Source organism: Lissotriton vulgaris, chromosome 1_1 (assembly GCF_964263255.1).
Source record: "Lissotriton vulgaris chromosome 1_1, aLisVul1.2, whole genome shotgun sequence".
In the NCBI taxonomy this organism is placed as follows: Eukaryota; Metazoa; Chordata; class Amphibia; order Caudata; family Salamandridae; genus Lissotriton; species Lissotriton vulgaris.
The window spans coordinates 371,728,781-371,743,154 of NC_141685.1; the positions used below are offsets into that span (position 1 = coordinate 371,728,781).

The 14,374-nt window shown below is 46.5% G+C and overlaps 1 protein-coding gene across 4 annotated transcripts in view; it reads left to right on the top strand.

Annotated features, from left to right (window-relative positions):
• The window catches only part of OSBPL9 (oxysterol binding protein like 9), a 1,205,712-nt gene that overhangs the window by 207,827 nt on the left and 983,511 nt on the right, over positions 1 to 14,374 (top strand). For all 4 annotated transcript variants that reach the window (XM_086952425.1, XM_086952427.1, XM_086952426.1 and 1 more), the window contains exon 3: positions 3,291 to 3,369. In XM_086952425.1, the coding sequence (XP_086808551.1) occupies positions 3,291 to 3,369 (79 nt within the window). The remainder of the gene's footprint in view (positions 1 to 3,290; positions 3,370 to 14,374) is intronic.

The following is a 14,374-nucleotide window of genomic DNA, read 5'->3' on the forward strand; positions in this document are numbered from 1 at the left end:
TTCACTGCACTTCACGTCGTTCTGCTGAACCCTGTTCACATTCTTCTGTATCTCTCGCCAGTCTCTTATCCCCGTGCACTCTGCTTTTATTCACTGCACTTCACGTCGTTCTGCTGAACCCTGTTCACATTCTTCTGTATCTCTCGCCAGTCTCTTATCCCCGTGCAGTCTGCTTTTATTCACTGCACTTCACGTCGTTCTGCTGAACCCTGTTCACATTCTTCTGTATCTCTCGCCAGTCTCTTCTCCCCGTGCAGTCTGCTTTTATTCTCTGCACTTCACGTCGTTCTGCTGAACCCTGTTTGCATTCTTCTGTATCTCTCGCCAGTCTCTTATCCCCGTGCACTCTGCTTTTATTCACTGCACTTCACGTCGTTCTGCTGAACCCTGTTTGCATTCTTCTGTATCTCTCGCCAGTCTCTTATCCCCGTGCACTCTGCTTTTATTCACTGCACTTCACGTTGTTCTGCTGAACCCTGTTCACATTCTTCTGTATCTCTCGCCAGTCTCTTCTCCCCGTGCAGTCTGCTTTTATTCACTGCACTTCACGTCGTTCTGCTGAACCCTGTTCACATTCTTCTGTATCTCTCGCCAGTCTCTTATCCCCGTGCAGTCTGCTTTTATTCACTGCACTTCACGTCGTTCTGCTGAACCCTGTTCACATTCTTCTGTATCTCTCGCCAGTCTCTTATCCCCGTGCAGTCTGCTTTTATTCTCTGCACTTCACGTCGTTCTGCTGAACCCTCTTCGCATTCTTCTGTATCTCTCGCCAGTCTCTTATCCCCGTGCACTCTGCTTTTATTCACTGCACTTCACGTCGTTCTGCTGAACCCTGTTTGCATTCTTCTGTATCTCTCGCCAGCCTCTTATCCACGTGCACTCTGCTTTTATTCACTGCACTTCACGTCGTTCTGCTGAACCCTGTTCACATTCTTCTGTATCTCTCGCCAGTCTCTTCTCCCCGTGCACTCTGCTTTTATTCACTGCACTTCACGTCGTTCTGCTGAACCCTGTTCACATTCTTCTGTATCTCTCGCCAGCCTCTTATCCCCGTGCAGTCTGCTTTTATTCTCTGCACTTCACGTCGTTCTGTGAACCCTGTTCACATTCTTCTGTATCTCTCACCAGTCTCTTCTCCCCGTGCACTCTGCTTTTATTCTCTGCACTTCACGTCGTTCTGTGAACCCTATTCGCCTTCTTCTGTATCTCTCGCCAGTCTCTTCTCCCCGTGCACTCTGCTTTTATTCTCTGCACTTCACGTCGTTCTGCTGAACCCTGTTCACATTCTTCTGTATCTCTCGCCAGCCTCTTATCCCCGTGCAGTCTGCTTTTATTCTTTGCACTTCACGTCGTTCTGTGAACCCTATTCGCCTTCTTCTGTATCTCTCGCCAGTCTCTTATCCCCGTGCAGTCTGCTTTTATTCTCTGCACTTCACGTCGTTCTGCTGAACCCTCTTCACATTCTTCTGTATCTCTCACCAGTCTCTTCTCCCCGTGCACTCTGCTTTTATTCTCTGCGCTTCACGTCGTTCTGCTGAACCCTGTTCACATGCTTCTGTATCTCTCGCCAGCCTCTTATCCCCGTGCAGTCTGCTTTTATTCTCTGCACTTCACGTCGTTCTGCTGAACCCTATTCGCCTTCTTCTGTATCTCTCGCCAGTCTCTTCTCCCCGTGCACTCTGCTTTTATTCTCTGCACTTCACGTCGTTCTGCTGAACCCTGTTCACATTCTTCTGTATCTCTCGCCAGTCTCTTATCCCCGTGCAGTCTGCTTTTATTCACTGCACTTCACGTCGTTCTGCTGAACCCTGTTTGCATTCTTCTGTATCTCTCGCCAGTCTCTTCTCCCCGTGCACTCTGCTTTTATTCTCTGCACTTCACGTCGTTCTGCTGAACCCTGTTCACATTCTTCTGTATCTCTCGCCAGTCTCTTATCCCCGTGCAGTCTGCTTTTATTCTCTGCACTTCACGTCGTTCTGCTGAACCCTGTTTGCATTCTTCTGTATCTCTCGCCAGTCTCTTCTCCCCGTGCAGTCTGCTTTTATTCTCTGCACTTCACGTCGTTCTGCTGAACCCTGTTTGCATTCTTCTGTATCTCTCGCTAGTCTCTTCTCCCCGTGCACTCTGCTTTTATTCTCTGCACTTCACGTCGTTCTGTGAACCCTATTCGCCTTCTTCTGTATCTCTCGCCAGTCTCTTCTCCCCGGGCACTCTGCTTTTATTCTCTGCACTTCACGTCGTTCTGCTGAACCCTGTTTGCATTCTTCTGTATCTCACGCCAGTCTCTTCTCCCCGTGCAGTCTGCTTTTATTCACTGCACTTCACGTCGTTCTGCTGAACCCTGTTTGCATTCTTCTGTATCTCACGCCAGTCTCTTCTCCCCGTGCACTCTGCTTTTATTCTCTGCACTTCACGTCGTTCTGTGAACCCTATTCGCCTTCTTCTGTATCTCTCGCCAGTCTCTTCTCCCCGTGCACTCTGCTTTTATTCTCTGCACTTCACGTCGTTCTGCTGAACCCTGTTCACATTCTTCTGTATCTCTCGACAGTCTCTTCTCCCCGTGCACTCTGCTTTTATTCACTGTACTTCACGTCGTTCTGCTGAACCCTGTTTGCATTCTTCTGTATCTCTCGCCAGCCTCTTATCCCCGTGCACTCTGCTTTTATTCTCTGCACTTCGTCGTTCTGCTGAACCCTATTCGCCTTCTTCTGTATCTCTCGCCAGTCTCTTATCCCCGTGCACTCTGCTTTTATTCTCTGCACTTCATCTCATCCTGCTGGCTGCACCTCGTGCTATCCTTCGCCGCTTCCGATCATCCTGCTGCTCCTCTCACTTGGATGCCCCTGCATGTTTGCCAGTCTCCTTCCGCCTCTGGTCGAGCTCTCCTCCGTGCATTACCTTCCTCACAGCCCGCTCTCCCCGATCACAGCCCGCTCTCCCCGATCACAGCCTCGCTCTCGTATCCACCTCTCATCTGTTGTGTCGTAGAGGTAGAGCTCACGGATATCACATCATCCACCCGCTCAAGCACATACACAAACTGGCCGATCACTGAAGTAGCACTTTCAATCTAAAAAGGCAGACCTATGGGCTTTGGCGGCACTTGTTACTTTGGGAAGTGGGTGAATTGCATCTTGCCAGGAGTGAAGCCGTGAAGTTTCTCCGGTCACTTCCTGGTTTGCCTGCCGCCGCCCGAGGGCCTCTCCCGGTGCGGTGGTGCGGGGGGAGATGCTGTGTGTGCTGCTGCTGTCAGTGGCTGCTGCTGACCAGGTCTCTTCTTTGATTCGCAGGGGGCTGTGATTGGCATAGACGACGAGGACGACAGCACCTTCACCATCACTGTGGATCAGAAGACCTTCCACTTCCAGGGTGAGCATGTACCTTGTTTGATGTCCTGCTGCGATGCTGTCTTTCCACAGGTGCCATTCGAGCCTGCAGCCGGCTGGCACGCGCACGCCCGCGAGGAGCATTCAGGACCCGAAGCGCTGCGGCTCAGGCGGCGACGCACGCCTGCGCACGGACGCGCATCGAGATTACAAATGTAACGCAGATATGAAAGGAAAGTGGACTACTGTAACTGCTGCCGCTGCTGAGGGTTGCTTTTACATACCATGACTGCTCTTGAGCAGCGAGGATACCCGTTTTACTGGCCCGTATGGAGACAGTCGCAGGGCTGTTTGGAAGGTGGCGGTTTGTGTGTTTATAAAACCTGATTTGTTCTGTCGTTTGGACGGGGGGCCAGCCGCGTTGTGACTCGGACTGGAGCTGTGATTTCACCCGCCGCCCTGTGTCTGTGTGTGCCTGTCCCGCCATCACTCATCCACCATTCATTCCCTTGTCTGCTCCTACTCTCTCACCTCATCCAATGGCCCCCGTCACTGCCATGTTTCGGCACTGCATGCTGTGGCTGACGGGTAGAAAGGGTAAGGTACTGTTCTGCATGTCACCACCCCAACCTGCTGCCCACTCCCCGTAAGCTGCCTCTTTCTGCCTTTTTGAAAGTGCATTCATGTTGTCTCTTCGTCTTCTGGTGAAGTAAAGAGTTTCACAAACCTCCAGGTGAGGGTTTTTTAATTTGTGATGGTCTTTCGGTCATGCACAGCTACACTGAAATTAAGTACGAATAACTTTATTCCAATAAGTAATGAACAATTTATGTTGCCGGGGTTTTTGGCTAATGTACGCTTGATGTTAGTGAATTTTATCTTTGTGTACCTTGTGTGGAACTCTACTATTCCTTAGTATCCTGTGTAAGTAACCCCAAGCATGCATTTCGCATCAGTAAATTAACTGTAAATCGCCCACTGCAGTGGCCTGCGGCAATTATTTAACCTCTCCCATTGCAGTCACTTATGCATCTTTATGAAGGTGCTGCATATGTGCTGCCGCCGTCTGCTGAGTAAAGTGGACCGGCCGACTGATGGAAATAATTGATTGCGCTAAGCAGAAAATGCTGTGCTTGTTGCAACTTTCCAACCGCATAAAATTGCTCTAATGAAAATGTGACAAGATGCATGGTCTGCCTGGAGTTTGGAATTCTCCTGTCAGCAGTTTCTTGAGAACCATCTATCTGAAAGTGCCTTGTATTTTACATACCTCGTTGTAAGGAAAAGCTCCCTCTATTAACAGAACTGGGTGCCTTCTTTATATCTTTAGATGTCCTTGTGAGTCTGACTCTTTAAAATACCTTACCTATATGTATAGTGATAAAGTTTAGCTCATTATGTGCATTGAGGAACATGTCAATCTTGGATTTAGATGGTGCCACTGAAAATGCATTTGCTTTGTTTTCATTTAGATTTTCTGTAAACTTGTCCACCCGCTCGGTCTCTCCAGAAAAAATATTAGTTCGAGTTTATGGAAGGAGTTGCTGGTAAATTCTTCCTCCCCTGGGACTCTTTAATTGTGGGCATGACTGGCATGCATGGGAGTACACCGAATATTTGGCTTCCACATACACATAATCCTTGCAGTCCTCCCAGTACTTATTTTTAGAACTATGTAAGTGCCAGCCCTCTGTTTGTGTGAAGAACAACCGCATGACCACAGAGAAACTCATCCATGTACTTTTATCATGCACATAAACAATTCAACTTCAGTTTCATCCCTTCTGTGCTTGGTCTCCTTCCCTTAGAAGGGTTGTGAGAAGAGGAAAGATAGTCATGCGCCAACCCATTCCATATGCCTTTCCTCTTCTCCTCGCCCCCAATAAACAAAATCTGATGGCCTTAAGGTGGGAAACCAGAGATATACACTGAACGCAGTCCTATTATATTTAACTTCCTGGTCCTACAGTCCACGGCTTTGTGGCTTGGGTAAAATTAAACCGTAGTAGGGAGTTTTGGGCTGAGCTTGCTAACCCTTCAAACACCCCATACAACTCTTTCTTCCCCACACACCAGCCACTGGTGTGAGGTGTGGCAGGTGGCTATGGCCTGGAAATGAGCTGCTGGCCATGATGAGTACACTCAATTTTTTCATCGTCTTCTCCAACCATCTATTCGTCAGTATAAGACCCAAAAGGGTATGAGACCTCCCAGATTTGTTGTTCCTTACCATTCAACATTTCCATTTCTCAGTAAAGACATTATCTCCACTTAGCTCAACGTTCCTGCTAAGCACATCCGTATGGTCATTTAAATAGCACTTCATACCCCATTGCAGGACACCAAAGCCCATTATCAGATGGGTAGCACCCTACACTGTGAAGAAGTGTGTGGTGCTTTTAATTTTTTTAAAATTACGTGAGGCATTTTGATGTCTGTGAGTAACCACAGGTATGCGCTAATCGTGTCATGGGACATAGGGTCTAGCAGGGAGATGCAAGATGGAATTTGAGTGATAGATGCACAAATTCGAATTGTAGTTGGCTTGCTATTCTAGTTTTCTCCGCATATTCCGAGTTACGTTTACGTTTTGTGTTCTACTTTTCACTTTGTTTCTCTTGCTGATTGCAGCATTTGGGAGGACCACTCTCTAATGTACTTGTGAATTGGGGAGAGCTGGACAGGTGAGGAGAGGAGGAAAGGCAAAGATCCGCAAATCTACCTGGATTGTCTGCGCTTTGGCTCTCCTTTATGTAATAATTGGATCTTAGTTTGATTGCAAACTTCGTGGTGGGATACTCAAGCTGTATACAGCAGATCCCTTGAACCATTGGTTTCTGTCCATTTTGGTACTGAGTGGTTGTTTGAGGAAGGTAGTCATTGGTGTTTGTGAGATGTGGGTGACCCATAAGCAATTCTGGTCTGTTATTTGTGGTATATGAGGGTTATCATATAACAGAGAGAGAGAGAGAGAAAAAGGCACTCCTGGGTTCACGGCTGCCTTTAATGATCTATCACAACACAACAATTGGCGTGATACCCTTGACTTGTATTTAAAATAGTTTTTTCAACACACTTGTCATAATGTCAGTCTCATCACCAACTGCTGCTCTCCCTCCAGGAAAAAACGGGGGAAATTCCAAGAATTAGAGAAGATAGGCTCACTCACGTAATGTGACTTGCTTTATTATTTGCTACCTCTTCCCACACCGGTAAGACTCCACCAGGGTGGAATCCACCCCAGAGTGGGGCTGTCCTGAGGCTGTTCTTAAAAATTATTTATTTTTTTAGGTCTCGCTGAGTCAGCGCATGCACTGCTCTGCGAGACATTTAGAAGCGAGTTTTCATAGTGCTGCCCGCATGCTTTTCCCAACCACCAGCTTGCTGTTACATGCACAAGCGCGCGCAACGTGCACAGCTGCCATGTGGCTTTATCGTGTGAATACCATTGTGATAACTTTTGCGGCGCGGGTGCCCGCAGACAACTCCCGGGCTTCTTTTCACGCACTTGAGAGGCCCACTTCTTTGAAATCAATTTCGTGGCGCACGCACACAGCCCCCGTTCCCACTGCTGCGCATCCCACTGCGCATCCAAGACCCAGGACCCCTCGCCGATGCATGCGGACGCGCGCGCCACATAACACCCGGGCTACTTTTCTCTCGCATTGTATAGTACTCTGCGACCTGCATTGTTCCCACATGAAAGAAATGCTTGCAATCACCTTCAATTCCCTCCTCGCGATCAATTCCAATTTTGCAATTCCCTCCCCGTGATCAATTTCAATTCCCTTTCCGCGATCACTTTCAATTCCTGCCCCGCGTTCAATTTCGCGGCCGCGCGCCCGGCGGCTCACTTTCATTTTCTTCCTAACTTGTTGGGTCGGGTAATTGGGAACCCTCGCTTCGCCAGCCGGTAGGAACTCGAGACACTCTTACCGACGCTGACTCATTGTTATGCCAGCGCCCTTTGTCTAGTGCTGTGACTCCTATTAGTACTGCCTAACTGGGCCCTAATGTGACTTATTGGAACATTTCACTGGTTTCTCGTCAGAATTGCAGGCACAATGTCTTTTGCTCGAATATTGGTGGGTTAAACATCGTGTTTTTCAGTGAATAGTCTTTCTTCAAAACTCATCCGAAGTAGCTGAATATCGCTTGCTCCCTTTAAAGCCTCTCCCGTGCTCCTTTTGGATTCCAATCCAACTGCCTCTGCAGGAGCATATGGGTAGCCGTATGTGACCAGTTGCACTGAGCAGCGAGCGAATGATGGCAGCTTGCCCCACGCTGCCACAGTATGGGCTGAGCTCCACCACATGCAGCAGGCACTAACAGCGGCATGCTGGCAGATGGCCTATTCTGCTGCCGTACGGGCACATCATGCTCCATGGTACGCAGATTGGGCTTGTGGCAGCTGGCCTGTGTGCTGCTGCTGCTGCTCCTGCAGTGTGGGCTCCATCGACCAGCCACACCCAGCACCGGCTGCAGAGAGATCATTCTGGTGCAGGTTTCAGTGGTACGCACCACAGACCCCCACATTTGTGCAGCGTGGGCTGTTGTGCTTGACATTTCACGTATCGTTATGTTTGCTTGCATAATTGTGTTATTTTCTTTTCACTGGGGATATCCGTTTTCGTCCATTTGAATTTCTCCTTTTGTGCACTGGGACTTTCTATGGCCTGAGAGTGTGTTCTTGCCACTCTGCTGAAGTCTTTGTCCAGCTTTGTGTATTTGCTTCTGTGTATCTGTGGCATTGTCTCCATGTGCCTGTCGTTTTATTTGTATGACTGTCGGAATGTGTCTCAATGTGCCAGTTTGTGGATTGTGTCTGCTTGATTTCATATTTCTGTGTCCGTTTGTTGGCGTGGTGTGGAGGTGTGGAGGTGAGGAGGTGAGGAGGTGAGGAGGTGAGGAGGTGAGGAGGTGAAGAGGTGAAGAGGTGAAGAGGTGAAGAGGTGAGGAGGTGAGGAGGTGAAGAGGTGAAGAGGTGAAGAGGTGTCTAAGCATGGCTAAACCACTGTGATTTATTAATGATTTCTTTTAAATAACCATCTTTTAAAAATAAACAGAAAAAGTTAGCCAGATATTTAAGCATACTGTATTATAATGATTAACATATTGGCAAAAAAATTCTGACTACCATTCCCTCCGACTCCTTCCCTCCCTCAACACGCTCCCCAGTTCAGTGTTTCGCTCATGTGCTGCACTGTCTGCCTCCTTCGGAAACACCAGGAATCCCTATTATGTTCATTATCCCAGAATCCCTCTAAATTTAGTGAACAGATGCCCCCGGCCAGCTCCACAGTCAGAAAATTGTCCCAGCACTGCTGTACCTGGAGGACAGTGGGGGAGCGGATTGCTTTATAGGTGTGCACAACCAATAACAAAACGCATTCCGTTGCCGTTTGTTTTGTTATTACTGTACCATGTGACGCAGTGCGACAAATTTGCATGGGAGGGACTTCCATGCGCAGCCTACCCGTCCTAAAACCCCAGGCAGCCGCCCAGACTGGCTCCACACAGACAGAGGAAATGTCCGGGGGAGGCAGACCTAATTCAGTGCCTACCTGTGCCTATGTTGCAGCCTGGGATCCCACATGCCCAGTCTTGTGGTGCCCAAAGCAGGGGCAAGCTGAGCCGGCTCTGTAGCTCTTGACTGCAAGGAGCACCAAGCTATCCCATCTCAAGCGCCTGCTACTGTTCTCCTGCTCTCTGCCTGTTTAGTACCTTTTCATTTTGTACTTGAGGGGCGTGTGATACACAGGAGTTAGAACGGTGTCCTGTGGAGGGGTAGAAATGCGAAATGACTTGCAACAGGACAGGGTTGAGATGCCATGCCAGTGCACTGCTGAAAAAGCAGGGGTGCTCGGTCAGGACTGCAGTGCTTCGGCGAAGCCATTTGTGGGGCAAACCAGTGCTGTTATTGGCAAGGAGTGAGATGCACATGACGCCTCTCATGTTGGGTTAACGCTCGCACCACAGTGAGCGCAGAGGTGCCGGAATGAGGTCCCTTTCTTCTGTGAGCGACCCCGCAGAATGCAGCAGGGGGTATGGTAGGACAAGACGAAGGTGCGCGGGTATGGCGTGTGTACGGAAGTATTTGTTAGTGCCTACTGGAAAAGTAGGGGTGCCAAAGGCGCTTTATGTGCCTTCAGAAGGCACTGCCCCACACACATTAGAACTGCTGTTGCCTCCCGCTTGTAAATGAAGTGACTGGTACCCGTGGGCCCTCCCCGGTCCAGCGCTCCTTTACTTCGCACTGGGTCATGCTGTCACATACTGGAGCGCAGCTCATTGAAACCAGAGTATGACCACAACCGGAATGTGGAATGACCGGGGTGGGGTCAGAAACAGGCAGAAACCATTGGTGTTTGAGAAAGGCACACAATTGAACAGCTGGCCTAAAGAACAAAACATAAAGCAATCAGACTGACAAATTATTGAAAAATACATCTTTGAGGATAAATTCGCTAGCCTTCATGATGAAAAGCATATTGTGCGCAGACCACTAAGAGTTGCATGTTAGTCACATAGAAGTGAATATGGCATCAACGTTAAGACACAAGAAGACCTGTCGACTTTTGCCAACATGACAACGATCATGACATGGTTTGGCAAGGATATATAATGCAGAATGAGACTGTAGTTTCCTTTTCCTAGAGTGTTTATGCATATCCATAATATTCATTTCAGATATTTTTATTATCCAGGATCAAACATGCATGGTATAAACCCCCGATTACATGAGTCATAACTTAGTTCACATTTATTGAAGGTTTTTCCTGTGCAATCTTTGATGACACGTAGGTGGGGGTACAGAGAAGGGGACCAACCTTCTAACAAAATATCCAGATGGGCTCCAGGTTGGATAAATCGGCGGAGAGGCAGTACAAACCGCATCAATGGTCCACAGTTAAAAATGAAACGGTCAACAGCCAAGTCAACTTTTGACGGGAACTATCTCACTTTAAATTATACCTGACTTTTAGCAAGGTACATCTGTTTATAGGCCCATAGATATTAACAGGGAAATTCAACTTCAAGGAAGTGGTTTTGCTTTAAAAGTAAGGACTGGCTAAAAGCGCCACGTGACTGTTCGAAATTAGTGAAGCTCTTCCTGGGAGACCATATACAGCCAAGGACTCCGAATGCAGACAGCATTGCCGCGGCCACCATAAAAAAAAGTCAAATGCCCTTCGGTAGCATCCAAACATGACACCCAGTGCTTAAGGGACAAATAAACAATACAAACTGATCACATCTTCCAACACTCAATTTTCCAACGCAGCAGGTGCTTCCTAGGGAGGGAGTGGGTGGTTTACTTTCCCAACAGTTCATGCCACGCAAACATTTAGCACATATTACGCCAGAGTGTATTTCCATAGCTAAGTAGTCCACAAGCGCTCAACAGGCAGCCGCGGCACCCGCGCTTTGCTTATAACATTTTAAAAGTAAAGCGTGGGTGCCGCGATTATTCTAAAATGAAAGAAATAGATGTTTTTTCTATTTCTTTACTTTTGGTATAATCGCGGCACCTGCGCTTTACTTTTAAAATGTGATAAGTAAAGTGCGGGTGCCGCGATTATACCAAAAGTAAAGAAATAGAAAAAACATCTATTTCTTTCATTTTAGTATAATCACAAGATGTTAAGTCTGAGGCGCGTTAACAAAAACCTGTCAAAATCCTTAATAGGTAGCAAAGTATAAGGCTGAGTATTGATAGAAACCAAGGTGAGATGGTGTGCCACCACCGTAGGTTTGGTCATTTCACTAATTATTCTAAGATCACTCAAATGTGTCATACAAAGGTTTTTAAGAACCTTTCTAGGAACCTGACACATTGATAAAGGATCACTAAAATATTCCTTGTGGCCTTTTGGGATAAGAACATCTTAACATAATGTAGCCATCTTATCTTATTAGCCCCGTCAATACTCATTACGTCCTTTAAAATAAAGTGATTAAATGAAGTCTCTTCGGTGGTCCAAACCCTATGCCACAAAAGGACAGGTTGAATTTTAATCACATCTTCAAGGTACGGCAGACCGAGTTCTGTGTGACAGATTAGTGTGGAAGCGCTGTCCGGGACTGCCAAAATGTACCTGAAATGAAATTAAAAGAATCTTGTATCGCGCAACTAAGCCCGAAGGCATCAAGGCGCCTAACAGCAAAACCATAAGAACAAATGAACAGTAACTATGGGTACGCCCTTGCAAACAGCCATGTTTGAAAAGCCACCTGAGAAAACTGTTTTCTGCCCCCTGTAGTGTGGTAACGTTAGCGTACCCCCAAATGCCTGCACCGTAAGTAGCAATCGCTACACATGTAGCCTTACAAATACACAACATTTCCCCTGGTGACCGCCTACCCATTTTCCTGCTAAAATTTGTGAGTGCCATCAATGACTTACAAAATAGGAGCCTTCTAGCTTTAATTGCATTGCACCAGGAGCTAGTCTGTTGAAACAGAATCCCCAAATAGGGAAATGTTGGCGTGTTATCTAGTGCCTTTGAAATAATATGAATTGATATTTTCTTTTTATTTTCCCCAAGCCCACAATTCATGGAGAAGGTTTTAGAACGAATAATTGTAAGGCCCATATTAATCATAAATTGCGAAAAAGGACATTACGGCCCTTTGGAAGGCAATTGGCGTTTGGGCCATCAAAACCGCATCATCTGCATAAGGGAGTGCAGGGATAGGTCGTGTCGCTGCCATAGGCATATCCCTGCACTCCCTAAGCAGAGTGCTTTCTAAGTCGTTGATGTATAGAGTAAACAGGAATGGGGCAAGGATACAGCCCTGTCGCACTCCTCTTGAAATGTGAAACGCCCTAGTACAATCCCCATCCTTACCAAATCGGACCTTTGCCCTTGCCCCTGAATATAGTTGCCTAAGAAAGGAAACTATATGGTCGTCCACCCCCAGCCTTTTCAGAATTGCCCACAGCTTTTCATGAGTGACGCATTCAAATGCTGATGTTAGGTCAACAAAAGTTAAAAACAGCTTCCCTCCTTTGGCTTTCGTATATTTATCTAAAAGAATATGAAGATTTTTGACCTTGATCAATAGTTCCAAGGCCCTTTCGAAATCCTAATTGGAGACCTCTGATAAATGATTGCTCGTCCGCCCATGTTTGTAGTCTATCTAAGACCACGCACTCGATTACCTTAACTGTGGAATCTCATAGTGATATTGGTGATAACAGGCTGGGCTTGCTCTATTACCCTTCTTAAATATTGGTAGGATAATGGATTCGTACCATGTCGTTAGCAACCCCATAGAGCAGCATGCATTAAAGAGTTGCATGAACAGGGATCCCCAGAGTACCACATTATTTTTAAACAAGTCAACTGGGACACCATCCGGGCCTGGTGCCTTACCGCCCATACCGGCTTTGATAGTCAAATTGACCTCTTTCAGAGTAAAGTCCATGTCCAGTTTCTGAAAAGTGGGTATAAGCTCCAGTTCTAGCCCTGCCGATACCTGGTCAGTTGAAAGTTGATCACTATAGAGTTTAGCATATTGTGATACCCACTCTTCCTCCGAAATGGCAATCTCTTAGAGTTATCATTAAAGAAAGGGGCATTAACCGACTTCCAGAAAACGGCAGTATCATGATTCATAGAAGCCTCATACGGGGCATTCCAAGCTTCTTTTTTTCATTTGTTCCTTCTGTTTTAAAAGGGCCTTCTTATAGCTCCTTCTGGCTTCCCTCATCAGGTCCTGATCCTTGACTCTGGCTTTTAGAACATATTTAAGCCTAGAATAGGCCTTAGTACATCAGTCAAACCACCCCCCCAGTTTTAGCACCACGCCTTTTGGCGTCTACCCAAACACATTTTTTTATTTGGGTCGAAATAAATGTAAAGTTATCTATAATTACAGAATCAGGGGAATTTTCATCCAAACAAGCACGAAAACTAGCATTACACTTTGTCAATAGATTTAAGGGAAAATGCTCTGGGATTACTTTCGTCCACTTCGTCCGCTCTGGGATTACTTTCGTCCAAGGCATATCCATTTTGTCTGCTCAAAACCATATTATTTAAGAGCTGCCAAGATCTATTTCTCCTATTGGTCTCTTGATTAAATACCGAGATATCAACACTTAACGGGAAGTGGTCACTTAAAGCAATAGCGTATGTACTAAAATTCCTGACAAGTGCTGAGTGTCTACAGGATATCAAAATGTAATCGATAGTTGAAAAAGCACCTCTACCATTAAAAGTTGGACTGAAAGGGACCTCCGGTTGACACAAACTGTTTGCGAACCCCATATCACAGGAAAACATGATGTCGTTCAGGAGATCCCCATATACTGTATGTGAAAAGTGCGAAAGACTAGTGTCTTTACCAAGTGTAACCCCACACGTCCCCCTTTCCCCGTTGTGGCATTAGAAGCAATAAAAATCCCCTCCCCAGACCACAAAGCCCTCTTTAGAAATCCGGCCAAGTAGATTTTTTACGATTCTGCATAGGTTTCCCAACATTTCCATCACCGACTCGGAGGGGGCATTATTATAAAAATTCACAATGATCACACATAGTGCCTTGTTTACATGTATCCTAACAATGTGATAATAGCTATTATCATTGGCCTTCTCTACTTTCCCAAATTTTAGATGGTTGGAAACATAGGTGCATAGGCCCCCTTTTGCTCTGCCATACGTCGAGCTAATGGCTGAGGTATGACATTTTTGAAAGCCACACAGGTGGACAGGATCTTCAGCCCAAGTTTCTTGTAAACTTAGTATCTCAAATTTGTTTACATAATTCACCCACACTTTATTGGTCACCTTAATTTTTAATCCAGCCACATCCCAAAACATAATCTAACATTTAGTATCCCTAGCGTTACTGCCTACACAACCACTATGGCCCATACCATTAGTGGGGAAATATTTCATCATAAGTGATGTAATTGTGCACAGAATCATCCCACTTCTCTTCGCAATTGGCGACTATGTTGGTTGCTTTCTCTTGCATAGGATGTGCTCTACTGATGCAGTTTAGGCTGTCTGTTAATGGTCCCATCTGCCGTACATAAA